Source organism: Scyliorhinus torazame, chromosome 30 (assembly GCF_047496885.1).
Source record: "Scyliorhinus torazame isolate Kashiwa2021f chromosome 30, sScyTor2.1, whole genome shotgun sequence".
NCBI classification, from domain to species: Eukaryota; Metazoa; Chordata; class Chondrichthyes; order Carcharhiniformes; family Scyliorhinidae; genus Scyliorhinus; species Scyliorhinus torazame.
In genome coordinates, this window is record NC_092736.1 from 25,628,867 (window position 1) to 25,642,243 (window position 13,377).

The window sequence follows — 13,377 nt, forward strand, 5'->3', positions numbered from 1 at the left end:
GGAAGCGCACGAGGCGCTCCACAAGAAATGGCAGGAGCGGTTCGAGGAGATGGAGAATCGGTCGAGGCGGAAGAATCTGCGGATTCTGGGCCTCCCGGAGGGGCCGGACGTGGGGGCCTATGTGGTCACCATGTTGAACTCGCTGATGGGAGCGGGGTCCTTCCAGGGGCCCCTGGAGCTGGAAGGGGCCCATAGTGTGTTGGAGAGGAGGCACAAGGCTAAGGAGCCTCCGCGGACGGTGCTGGTGCGGTTCGTCGATCGGGAGTGTGTGCTCAGGTGGGCCAAGAAGGAGAGGAGCAGCAGGTGGGAGAACGCAGAGGTTCGAATATACCAGGACTGGAGTGCGGAGGTGGCGAAGAGGAGGGCCGGGTACAATCGAGTGAAGGCGGTGTTGCACAGGAAGGGGGCGAAGTTTGGCATGTTGCAGCCGGCGCGACTGTGGGTTACCTACAAGGACCGGCACCTTTATTTTGAGTCACCGGAGGAGGCTTGGGCCTTTGTTCAGGCCGAGAAGCTGGACACAGACTGAGGGTCGGGATGGGCGATTGGGGACTGCGGTGGATATGTTATGCCTATTTTCTGTTTGTGGGGGGGGGGGGGGGCCTTTGCATTGTTTTGGGTTTCTTTTTCCTGTGTTTTTCTTTCGGGTTGGGGAGGGTGGATGGGGCGGGTTGGGCACTGTTTTGGGTGGTGGCGGGGCCTGGTTGGTGGAGAGCGCGGGCTTTTTTCCAGCGCCAAAGACCGGGGGGGGGGAAGCGAGGATTGTTTCCCGCGCTTAGAACAGAGGGGGGAGGGGGAGAGCCTGTGGATGGGGATCGGGAGAGGAGGGTGTGCCACACAATGGGAGGAGTCGAAGGGGAGGCGGGAGTGGCCGGGGTCACCCGGAGTTAGCTGACTTGCAGAAGTGCAATGGGGAGAGTAAACCAGCTAGGATGGGTCCTAGCCCCGGGGGGGGGGGGGGGGGGGGTCGAGTTGCTGCTGCTGCTAAGGTCAAGGAGCTGGAGCGAGCGGGGGGGGGGGGGGGGGGGTCCGAGACGGGGGTATGCCGGTGTGGGGAACAGGCCGGGTGTGGGGTGTGGGCGCGCGGCTGGCCGAGGAGGGGGTCATGGCTAGTCGGCGGGGGAGGAGGGCGGGTAGCCCCCTGATCCGGCTGATAACCTGGAATGTAAGGGGACTGAATGGGCCGGTTAAGTGGGCCTGCGTGTTCGTGCACCTGAAGGGGCTCAAGGCGGATGTGGTTATGCTCCAGGAGACACACCTGAAGGTGGCAGACCAGGTAAGACTGAGGAAAGGGTGGGTAGGTCAGGTGTTTCACTCGGGGCTAGATGCCAAAAATCGAGGGGTGGCGATCTTGGTGGGAAAGAAGGTGTCGTTCGAGGCGTCGAGCATTGTGGCAGATAATGGCGGTAGGTACATAATGGTAAGTTGCAGAGAGAGAGGGTGGTACTGGTCAATGTGTATGCTCCGAACTGGGACGATGCGGGTTTTATGCGGCGTATGTTGGGTCGGATCCCAGACTTGGAAGTGGGGGGCCTGATAATGGGGGGAGACTTTAACACGGTGTTGGATCCGGCACTGGATCGATCCAGGTCTAGGACGGGTAGGAAGCCGGCGGCGGCTAGAGTACTGAGGGGGTTTATGGACCAAATGGGAGGGGTGGACCCTTGGAGATTTGCAAGGCCGGGGGCTAGGGAATTTTCATTCTACTCACATGTCCATAAGGCTTATTCTCGAATCGACTTTTTCATTTTGAGTAGGGCGCTGATATCGAGAGTAGAGGATACCGAGTATTCGGCAATAGCCATTTCAGACCACGCCCCGCATTGGGTGGACTTGGAGATGGGGAGGAGAGGGACCAGCGCCCGCTGTGGGGATGGTATGGGAGGCACTGAAGGCAGTGGTGAGGGGAGAGCTGATCTCCACTAGGGCCCACAAGGAGCATAGGGAGCGGGGGGGAGAGGGAGAGGCTGGGGGAGATGGTGAGAGTAGACAGGAGGTATGCGGAAGAGCCTGAGGAAGGATTGTTGAGGAAGAGGCGCAGCCTCCAGGCCGAATTCGACCTGGTGACCACCAGGAAGGCGGAGGTGCAGTGGAGGAAGCCCCAGGGGGCGGTCTACGAGTATGGGGAAAGGCAAGCCGCATCAGCTTCGGAATCGGGACGCAGCTAGGGAGATCGGGGGAGTGAAGGACAGGGGAAGGACCGCGGTGCGGAGTTGGGTTGGCAGCAATGGGGTCTTCAGGGACTTCTACGAGGAATTGCACCGATCCGAGCCCCCACGGGAGGAGGGAGGGATGGGCCGTTTCCTGGATCAATTAGGGTTTCCAAAGGTGGAAGAGGGACTGGTGGCGTGACTGGGGGCCCCGATTGGGCTGGAGGAGCAGATCAAAGGGTTAGGAAGCATGCAGGCGGGGAAGGCACCGGGGCCGGACGGTTTCCTGGTCGAGTTCCATAAAAAAATATATGGACCTGTTGGGCCCGCTGTTAGTTAGGACCATTAATGAGGCAAGGGCGTGGTGGTGGGGGGGGGGGGGCTTTACCCCCGACGATGTCCCGGGCACTGATCTCCTTGATCCTGAAGCAGGACAAAGATCCCCTGCAATGTGGGTCTTACAGACCGATTTCCTTGCTAAATGTAGATGCCAAGGTGCTGGCGAAGGTCTTAGCCACGAGGATTGAGGATTGTGTGCCGCCGATCATCCATGAAGACCAGACAGGGTTTGTGAAGGCGAGACAGGTGAACGCGAATGTGCGGAAGCTTTTGAACGTTATCATGCCAGCGAGGGAGGCGGAGATAGTGGTGGCGATGGACGCTGAGAAAGCCTTCGATAGGGTAGAGTGGGGGTACCTGTGGGAGGTGCTGAAGAGGTTCTGGTTTGGGGAGGGGTTTGTCAGGTGGGTTAGGCTGTTGTAGGAGGTCCCGATGGCGAGTGTGGCCACAAATAGGAGGTCAGAGTACTTTCGGTTGCACCGAGGGAAGAGACAGGGGTGTACCTTATCCCCCCTGCTCTTCGCACTGGCGATTGAACCCCTGGCTATGGCACTGAGAGAGTCGAGGAACTGGAGGGTGTTGGTGCGGGGTGGGGAGGAGCATCGGGTGTCGCTTTATGCGGACGACCTGCTGCTGTATGTGGCTGGTGGAGCAAATGGAGGAGTTCAAGAGGTGGGACGCGTTGCCGCTGTCCTTGGCGGGTAGGGTGCAGTCAATCAAAATGACGGTGCTCCCAAGGTTTTTGTTCCTGCTCCAGTGCCTTCCCGTGTTTATCCCGAAGGCTTTTGTCAGGCGGGTTAACAGGAGTATAATGGGGTTTGTGTGGGCGCGAGGGACTCAGAGGGTGAGAAGGGTGTTCATGGAGCGGAGTAGAGATAGGGGGGGCTGGCGCTGCCCAACCTCTGTGGGTACTACTGGGCCGCCAATGCGACGATGGTGCGCAAGTGGGTGATGGAGGGGGAGGGGGCTGCATGGAAGAGGCTGGAGACGGCATCCTGTGTGCTGCCGCTCCCTCCAAGGAGGTATACCACGAGCCCGGTGGTGGTGGCGGCCCTCAAAATTTGGGGGCAGTGGAGGCGGCATTGGGGGGGAAAGAGTTGGGGCCTCGGCGTGGACCCCATTACGGGGGAACCACCGGTTCGCCCCAGGAAGAACAGGTGGAGGGTTTTCGGTGTGGCACAGGGCAGGGATACGAAAGTTGGGGGACCTGTTTGTGGACGGGAAGTTCACGAGCTTGGTTGAGCTGGAGGAGAAGTACGGGCTCCACCCCCGGGGAACACCTTCAGGTACTTACAGGTAAGGGCGTTTGCCAGACGGTAAGTGGCGGAATTCCCGCGGCTACCGCCACACACAGTACAGGACAGGGTGATCTCGGAAACTTACCAGGTGATGCAGGAGGAGGCGGCCTCAGTGGTGGAGTTGAAAGCTAAGTGGGAGGAGGAGTTGGGAGAGGAGATCGAAGAGGGGACGTGGGCAGATGCCTTAGGAAGGGTGAACTCTTCCTCTTCGTGCGCGAGTCTCAGCCTCACGAGACTTAAGGTGCTGCACAGGGCACACATGACCGGGACAAGGATGAGCTGGTTCTTTGGGGGTGAGGAAAGGTGTGTTAGGTGCTCAGGGAGCCCAGCAAATCACACCCATATGTTCTGGGCATGCCCAGCGCTGGAGGAATTTTGGAAGGGCGTAGCGAGGACGGTGTCGAGGGTGGTAGGATCCATGGTCATACCGAGCTGGGGGCTCGCAATATTTGGGGTGGCAGAGGAGCCGGGAGTGCAGGAGGCGAAAGAGGCCAGAATTCTGGCCTTTGTGTCCCTGGTAGCCTGGCGAAGGATTCTCCTTCAGTGGAAAGATGCGAGGCCCCCAAGCGTGGAATCCTGGATCAGCGATATGGCAGGGTTCATAAATTGGAGAGGGTGAAATTCGCCTTGAGAGGGTCGGTACAAGGGTTCTTTAGGCGGTGGCAACCGTTCTTAGACTTTCTGGCAGAACGATAGACATTGGTCAATGGCAGCAGCAGCTCGGGGGGTGGGGTGGGTGGGAGAGGAGGTTTACTTTATTTTTGTTATGTTATTTACACTGGAGGGTCTGAGGGGGTGTATACACCTGTTGTGTTAAGTCGGGGTGTTAATGTTAATTTATTATTTATGTACATGGGTGGGGGGAGGGGTTTGGGAGGTTACTTTTTTAGATTGTGTTTTGTACTTAACCCTGTTGGGTTCTTTTTTTTCTTTCTCATTTTGTTATTGATATTTTATGAAAACCTTGAATAAAAAATTTTTTTTATTTTTTTTTTTTTATTTTTTTTTTAAAGAAAATAGTTTGTTACCTTCCATATCTGGCTGTCATGTATACAAGCAGAATTGAATTATTTATGTGCGGTTTATTTGTAAAGTTTGTAAGTTTTTTTTTTATAAATGGGTGATTACAGGTCGAGTCCCAGGGCAAAACACTCCTTGGGGAAAGCTTAAGTTCCCACTCATACATCTTAGTGATGCATAAAAACCTAACTATTTTTCTATACTCCTCATTCTGAAGTTATGAAGATATGGTAAACTGCAGCAATTTTCGAATAATGCCGTACCTTCTAAATTAAATGACAGTGACTTATTTCACCAACTGCTAGCGTAAAGAGAAAGCCAGAAAGCAGTATCGCTGAAAACAACAGAAACAGCTCGGATTTAGGTTCAGGGAGCATAGGTGTAGACCTCAGTCACTACCCACTACCACCTTCAGATTATCACAAGGCCAGCCGCAGCTATCGGAGATGAACTGGAACAAACCAGGTTGGTGGGTGGGGATTGTGTTACAAAACGAGGAAATAATCTTTAGTGTCACAAGTAGGCTTACATAACACTGCAATGAAGTTACTGCGAAATCCCCTCATCACCACATTCCAGCACCTGTTCGGGTACACGGAGGGAGAATTCACAATGACGAATTCACCTAACAGCCCGTCTTTGTGCACTTGTGGGGAGGAAACCGGAACTCCCGGAAACCACCGCAGACATGGGGAGAATGTGCAGATGCCGCACAGACAATGACCCAAGACGGGAATCAAACCCAGGTCCCTGGTGCTGTGAAGCAACAGTGCTAACCACTGTGCCATCGTGCCGCTCGTAAAGGGAAGACCCGACGTGTTACTGGATAGCAGAAGAAGCTCAACGTAATGGATGTAACAAAGGAATAAATGCATGAACCAACCCTTGGAATGGAAGATTGACAATTTTAGATTTTCTCGCAAAATCAGGGAGACAACCCAACTGGAGGATTTGTGTGTGTCGAATCATGTGTGTAAACAGTCTTGAATTTAGAGGAAAAAGCCTGTCCACTATGATCACAACCATCTTCAGCTGCTTCATCAATGACCTCCCTTCCATCATAAAGGTCAGGAGGAGAATTGCACAATGTCCAGCACCATTCGCGACTCCTCAGATACTCTAGGAGTTCGGGAATCATGTCCAAATGCAACAAGACCTAGACAATATCCAGGCTTGGGCTGACAAGTTACATTCGCAACACACAAGTGTCTGGCAATGGCCATCTCCTACAAGAGAGGATCTAACCATCGTTCCTTGACATTCAATGCATTACCAGTGCTGAATCTCCCACAAATCAACATCCTGGGGGTTACCATTCATCAGAAACTGAACTGGGCTAACCATATTAATACTTTGGCTACCAGAGCAAGTCAAAGGCTAGGAATCCCACAGAGAGCAACTCACCTGCTGACTCCCCCAAAGCCTGCCCAACATCTACAAGGCACAAGACAGGTGAAATGGGATACTCTCCATTTGCCTGGTTGAGTGCAGCTCCAACACTCAAGAAGCTCAACAGCATCCAGGACAAAGCAGCCCCGCTGGATTGCTGCCTCTTCCACAAACATTCAATCCCTCCACACCGATGTAGATGGTACACTGCCACTGTCCAAGATGCACTGCAGTAACTGCCACGGTTCCTTAGGCAGCACCTTCCAAACCCACGACCATCTACCACCCAGAAGAACAAGAGTAGCAGATACCTGGGAACCCCACCAACTGAAGGTTCCCCTCCAAGTCATTTGCCACCCTGACTTGGAAATATATCACTGTTCCTTCACTGTCGCTGGGTCAAAATCCTGGAACTCCCTCCCTAACAGCACCGTGGGTAGACCTACACCTCAGGACTGCAGTGGTTCAAGGTGGCAACTCACCACTTTCTGAAGGGCTACTAAAGATGGGCTACAAATGCTGTCCGAACCAGCGCCCACATCCTATAAATGATTTTTTTTTAAATTCAAATAAAAGGCAGGAATTTCCTAAATACTCCAAAAGATCAAGCAAAGGATTAAAACTCTGGTGGAAAATTGCTGAGCATAAATTCACATTAAATTCTCCCCCTCACCCCTGAATAAATGCAAATGTCCTATTTACAACGTGCATCCATAAGGTATAAAAATTTTTATTAGGAAAAAAAAAACAATGAAATACACCTGATGATTCTAGCGGTTGACCTACTGCTGGGATTCTTAACTGGAACAAGGGAATAACCGACTTAAGTCACTATTGTGATCACTTCTTTATAAGCAGCAAGGAAGCAGTTTTATATGTGGATAGATTGTGTTTTCTCCACTAAGTATAAAACAAACGCACCATAGACGAGGCAAGTTGCGGTTTTATGAAGAATCACAGCTTGTAGCTTGTAACATCTCAAGAGAATTAAGCAATGTTTGACATGGTTTGGCAGAACAACCTGTTCAGTTTGTACCAGTGGAGCCAAAACCACCTGCACCTCGTTCAGTTTCATCCAGGGTCTGCAGAAAGACAAGAGAGGGTAAAACAGTCAAAGAGGAGGCTCCATCTTAACCCCCGGAAAATAGAACCACAACAAGGAATGTTTGCTTAATAATACATTTACTCACCTTCAACTCCTCAAGTTCTGGGTAGCAGATACGTTCACAGATCAGCTGCGCTATTCGATCACCCTTTTTGACTATCAAAATAAAAATTTGAAAGAAAATAAATCTTTTTTTTTCTCCCCAAAAATCGCTCAGCACAAATCGTCCTGACCATTTGGCGCTCCATTTATTCCCGTCCACTTAGTACATTATCTTAATTAGTTTAGGTCTATCCAACCATTTTGTGATGTCTTGTAATGTTTCCAACCATAGATTAAAAATGAATGCATACCACACGGAGCGAGCAAACCAACTTCAAAGCTGTTCCAGTTTATTAGAAAACTGACTGCCAATGACATTCTTTATGCATTGAAACCTGGAGGTTTTTCCACAAAGAAGTTCAAAAATGGTGACCTACCTCTTCAGAAGTTCTTTTACATTCAAGAGCAGCAGTGCAATTAGAAAATTATTTCCACCTACAAAAGGTATTTACTGCATATTTTCCTTTAGGTTAAAACACATTATTTAATGCCAAACTTCTGACACACCAATGAAAATGAATTCCACTACTGATACTTCGATACTTCACAGCAAAAGAAAAAAGGGGGAGGAATTGATGTCTTAAGCATGGTAGCCAGGATACCAAATAAAAGTCTACGTTTCTGGTGATCATCAATGCAATTGGATAAACTGTTCCAAGCATCATTTAGTAGGACATTGTTACAATGCCTGCTGTTACAATGTGGTGACTCGTATAACACTGCTTCAGGTGCCAACAGCCCTTTGGTACCAAGTGGTCATTCGTCATGTGTCAGCGAGACATTCAAATCCGGCAAACAACTCAGCTGTGGAGCCTCGCCCGGTTGAATTCTCACCCAAGGCCTAAACACAGGCATGCCAAGAGCTTTTCCACCCCACTCCTTCCCACGCCCTGTAACCGAAATGTTTGGTGGCCAGTTAATGAAAACATCTCCAATTTAATCCCAAGCATGCCAAAATTAATTCAACTAGACCTTCTGGAACTAATCATATATATATATATATATAAATAAAAAAACAGGTGGAAATTGTGTACAATAGCTCGGCAGTTATCCAAATAAATGTCTGAAGCTGATTCACTATTTGTTTGGCCACATTGCGTGCATCTTGACAACTGGAATTTTGTCCATCATGGTCAGGGCATGTTAACATAAGCTACTAATAATTAAAGATTATGGAGTTCAGAACAATTGACGTATTGTGTCGGTTACATATTTTGGCAGGGCTAACAAATTGGCAATTTTCTCTGCAACACAGGCACTTGATGTGACTAGACAAAGTACAAACATGAGGATAAATGTCCAATAACATTTTTAAGAATTTGTTGAGAATGTTTTCCCCATTCGTGCCTTACCAAATTGCCCCAGTAGAACATTTCACACAATTATTAAAAGCATGTCAGAAGGAAACTCCCCACTTAGTGGCCACTAGAGTAAATGCTTTACCCTCCAATAGTTCTCGAATTTGCACTTTTAACTAAGGGGAGCAGTTGAATAAACTTGGTTTGTTCTCACTGGAACGACGGAGTTGGAGGGGTGACCTGATAGAAGTCTACAAAATTATGAGGGGCACAGACAGAGTGGATAGTCGGAGGCTTTTCCCCAGGGTAGAGGGATCAATTACTAGGGGGCACAGGTTTAAGGTGCGAGGGGCAAGGTTTAGAGTAGATGTACGAGGCAAGTTTTTTTTTTTTTACACAGAGGGTAGTGGGTGCCTGGAACGCGCTGCCGGAGGAGGTGGTGGAAGCAGAGACGATAGTGACATTTAAGGGGCACCTTGACAAATACATGAATAGGATGGGAATAGAGGGATACGGACCCAAGAAGTGTAGAAGATTGTAGTTTAGTCGGGCAGCATGGTCGGCACGGGCTTGGAGGGCCGAAGGGCCTGTTCCTGTGCTGTACTTTTCTTTGTTCTTAGGAGTTGGGATGAGTTAGGAAGAGTAGAACACTTGAACCTTCGAGCCTGCACCGCCATGCAGTTAAGATCTGACTGCAACCTCCTGCCTTGCCTCAATAACCCTTTCACTCTTTTGCTTACCAAGAATCGACTTGGAAACATTCCAGCCTTTTGAGGAAGGAGTTCCAAAGATTCACGACCCTCAGAAAGAATTTCTCCTCATCTCAGTCTTTAATGAGCAATCCCTTATTTTTCCAAGTGATCCCTAGTTCTTCATTCTCCTTCAAGAGGAAACATCCCTCTCCACATCCACCCTATCAAGATCCCCCAGGGTCCTTAAATGTTTCAATCAGGTCTCCTACTAACTCTAAACTCCAAAGTATACACGCCTAGCCGTCCCATCTTTCCTCATATTTCATCCCACCCATTTCTGGTACAAGGTCAGTAAACCTTTTCTGAACTGCTTCTAAGGAGTTTTCATCCTTCCTTAAATAAGATGACCAATACTAATGTTGTGCTCGTATTAGTAACAATGGAACAAATAAGAAGATTCTTCGAGTGAATCTGCTGTGTGTACAGTAACAGTAATGAGGTGAAAGAAAAGCCATCGGTTACTTGTCCCTTACCTTCAAATGGTTCCTTGCCAAAGTTGAAGAGAATCACACCAACATTTCCTCTGTAATCCTCATCAATAACACCAGCTGAGAAACAGAAAGAGAGTGACTGATTCTACAGATACGTAGAGGCTAAAAATAACATTCACTATCCACACCCATACAAAAGGGCACCAGGCATAATGTATACTATTGGAAGACATTCACATGCATAGCAGGCAATTCTATATACATATCTTAGTTCTTTGCATGCTTCTACTTGGAAAGGACCATCTTTAATTTACAAAGTTGTATCATCATTTGGACAAATTTTGGAAGGAGCAGAAAGGGCAGCATGGTAGCACAGTGGATAGCACTGTTGCTTCACAGCACCAGGGTCCCAGGTTCGATTCCCGGCTTGGGTCAGTGTCTGTGCGGAGTCGGCATGTCCTCCCAGTGTCTGCGTGGGTTTCCTCCGGGTGTTCCGGTTTCCTCCCAAGTCCCGAAAGACGTACTTGCTAGGTAATTTTGAAGTTCTGAATTCTCAGTGTGCCCAAACAGGTGCTGGAATGTGGCGACTAGGAGCTTTGCACAGTAACTTCATTGCAGTATTAATGTAAGCCTAAGTGACAATAAAGATTATTATTGAATGGCAGGAGGGATTTATGGACCCTTACCCTGGGACTTTGGCCCCTGTTCTTGATCCTCCAGCCACACCGAATGGCCTCCCCGGATCCACCCAGTAAAGCCCAAGAATTTAATATATTACAACGCAATCACCTTGCGTCCTCCTAAACACCAGAGAAAGTAGTCCCATTTTTCCTCAGGCTGCGTAGACAGTTAACATTTCCTTGAAGATTAATGGGGGTCTTCCTTGAAATGTTTCTGATGATTAAAGAAATTGACAGGGCGGCTAAATAAACTATTCCTCTTTGGAAATGCCCACGACAAAATAGAGCTAGGCCATGCAGGGGTGATGCAAAGAAGCACTTCTTCACACTAAAGGTAACAGAAATCTTGAACTCTCCCAGAAAGCTGTTGAGGCTGGGCATCACATAAATTTGTCAAAACTGAGATTGATGAGACTTTTGTACGGCAATGGTATCAGGAGTTATGGAAATGGAGCCAAGACAGCGATCAGTCATGATCTAAACGAATAGTTGAACAGGCTCAAGGGACTGAACTGCTTCTTCCGGTTTGGAAAGTTCAATTCCACTAATTAGCGAGACGCAAATTTGCTTTAGTGATGGATCGATCTCTCACCCTCACTCCGCGACTTAAAAAAAAATTCTCAGGGCATGGGTAATGCTCACAAGACCAGCATTTATTAACCATCTTTAGTTGTCTTCGAGACACTGCAGTCTGTGCACCCAATCCTGCTCCATAGGATGTTCCAGCATTTTCACCCAGCTACAAGTGTGAACGATGTCCAACTCCCAAATGTTTGATAGGAAATTTCAAACCGATATTTTAATTTGAATTCTGAAGAACTGCAGCTCCACCAACTGGTGGAAGCAAAATAACGCTTTGTGCCAGAAAGAAGCTTGTGTTAGCATGAAATGAGACAAAACAATTGCCCAGAATCAGAATAATGTAGCAAATAAAGACCATTATATGGCCGTTGTACCAGTGCCAAATATACCATCTATTTAATACCACTCCCCTGCTCTTTTCCCCATGGCCCTGTATTCATTGGACTTTAAAATAATTTATCCAAATCCTTTTTAAAAGTTACTTTTGAATCTGCTTCCATCACCTGTAGATCCCTGTTGGCAACCCCCGTTCTTTTGCCAACACCCAAATCGGTCCTTTGGTGGCAGTGCCTTCATTTGCCAGGGCCCTAAACCCGGAGATACTCTCCCTACGTCACTTTCCTCCTGTAAGAAACTCTATAATCTACCGCTTTGACCAGATCCAATATTTCCTTACATGGTTCCATGTCATACTTTACTTTATAATGCTCCTCTGAAGAGCTGTGGCACTTTTATTATGCTCAAGCTCCCGTACAAGGTGTTGTCATACCTTAACTCAATTTTGTACCCAGGTTTCCACTGTCCTTTTACTCCCATGAACTTTAATTATACTAACAGGTCTGTTATGTTACACAGTCCCGTCCCCCATCTAGAAAGTCTGTACACCATCACCTTATTAATCCTATTAGTTCAAAATAAGGTCAAGTTAGTCAAGCACAGCTGGCCTTCAACATACACAACACAAACTCATTTATTACTCCATACACAACACAAACTCATTTATTACTCCATAATCGTCCACGTGTCAATTAAAATTTTGCCACTGGTATTGTTTGCCCACCACCAACTCAAGGCTGACCGGTAATTGCTAACTTTGCCCCTCTTCCTATTTTTTTTTTTTAATAAAATTTTTTAAAAACAGGGCTGACATATTCAAGGAGGATTAGAACACTGTGGCCAGAGCCTCTAATTCCCACCCTCACTTTACTTCAGTAACATGGGATGGCTACCCATCCAGACCAGGGGACTTCTCTACTTTCAGGACTGACAACCTTTTAAATACTTCCAATTTATCTTAGCCTATCCAATTGAGCTGCTCCCACCTCTTTACATTAGCAGAACTGTGATAGCCGAAGGCAAGGGCTTCATAAGATACCAGGTAGGTAGGATAACAGCTAGGTTATCTTACAATTCTACTACTCCTCACCCCGCAGGGTTACCCAGAGGTTCCTGCCAACTAGGGGTGGCTCCACCACCCCCCTCCCAATCACCTGGGGAGTTCGTACTCCAAGGTGTAGGACGACGGTGCCTCAGGAGTTCTCCAAGGCTGTATAGGGGATTGTGCCCAGACCCTGGTTGGGGCACCCTGACTTAGCTCTAGCAATTCTTGCTCAAGTCGTCGAATGTGGTCACGGTGGAAATTGACTTCATTCCCTTGCGATTAGACAGCATAGTAGGACCATGCCACAGTCCTGTACGTAGACCATGTCGCCAGGCTTGAAAGTGCGTAGTTGCAAGCGCCGATGTGTCTGCCTTGGAGCGATCCTGCCGTTGGCGGATCCGCGCACCGACATCGGGGAATACAAGGCTGTGGCGAGTTCTGAGCCATCGTCCCATGAGCAATTCCACCGGTGCAACGCCAGTAGTGACATGTGGTATTGTACAGTAACTGAGGAGTAAGCAATCCAGTCATGTCTCCCAAGGTCTGGCAGTCTTCTTCATGGCTCGTTTAAAAGTCTGGACTGCCCGCTCAGCCAATCCGTTGGGAGGCCGGGTGGTACAGAGCAGTCCTCACATGCTGGATGCCATTCGTGGCCATGAATGACCACATGGTCTTTGGCTGGTGAGCGCAGTCCCATTATAGGTCACCAGGACTTTGAGTATTCAGTGTATGCTACAAATGTGTCGTAGCATATCTACAATGGTCAGTGTAGTCACGGTTTGTACCCAGTGCACCTCAAGCCATTTGGAATGGGCATCTACCAGGATAAAGAACATGGCCCCCTTGGAAC

At 48.8% G+C, this 13,377-nt stretch overlaps 1 protein-coding gene across 1 annotated transcript in view; it reads right to left on the reverse strand.

The window, feature by feature from the left end:
- Window positions 1–6,910: 6,910 nt before the first annotated feature.
- LOC140404454 (deoxyuridine 5'-triphosphate nucleotidohydrolase-like) overlaps window positions 6,911–13,377 on the reverse strand; it is an 80,156-nt gene continuing 73,689 nt past the window's right edge. The window contains exons 5-7 of the mRNA XM_072493010.1: window positions 9,927–10,001; window positions 7,387–7,457; window positions 6,911–7,278 (exon numbers count right to left, since the gene is read on the reverse strand). Coding sequence (XP_072349111.1) covers window positions 7,222–7,278; window positions 7,387–7,457; window positions 9,927–10,001 — 203 coding nt within the window. The 3' untranslated portion in view covers window positions 6,911–7,221. The remainder of the gene's footprint in view (window positions 7,279–7,386; window positions 7,458–9,926; window positions 10,002–13,377) is intronic.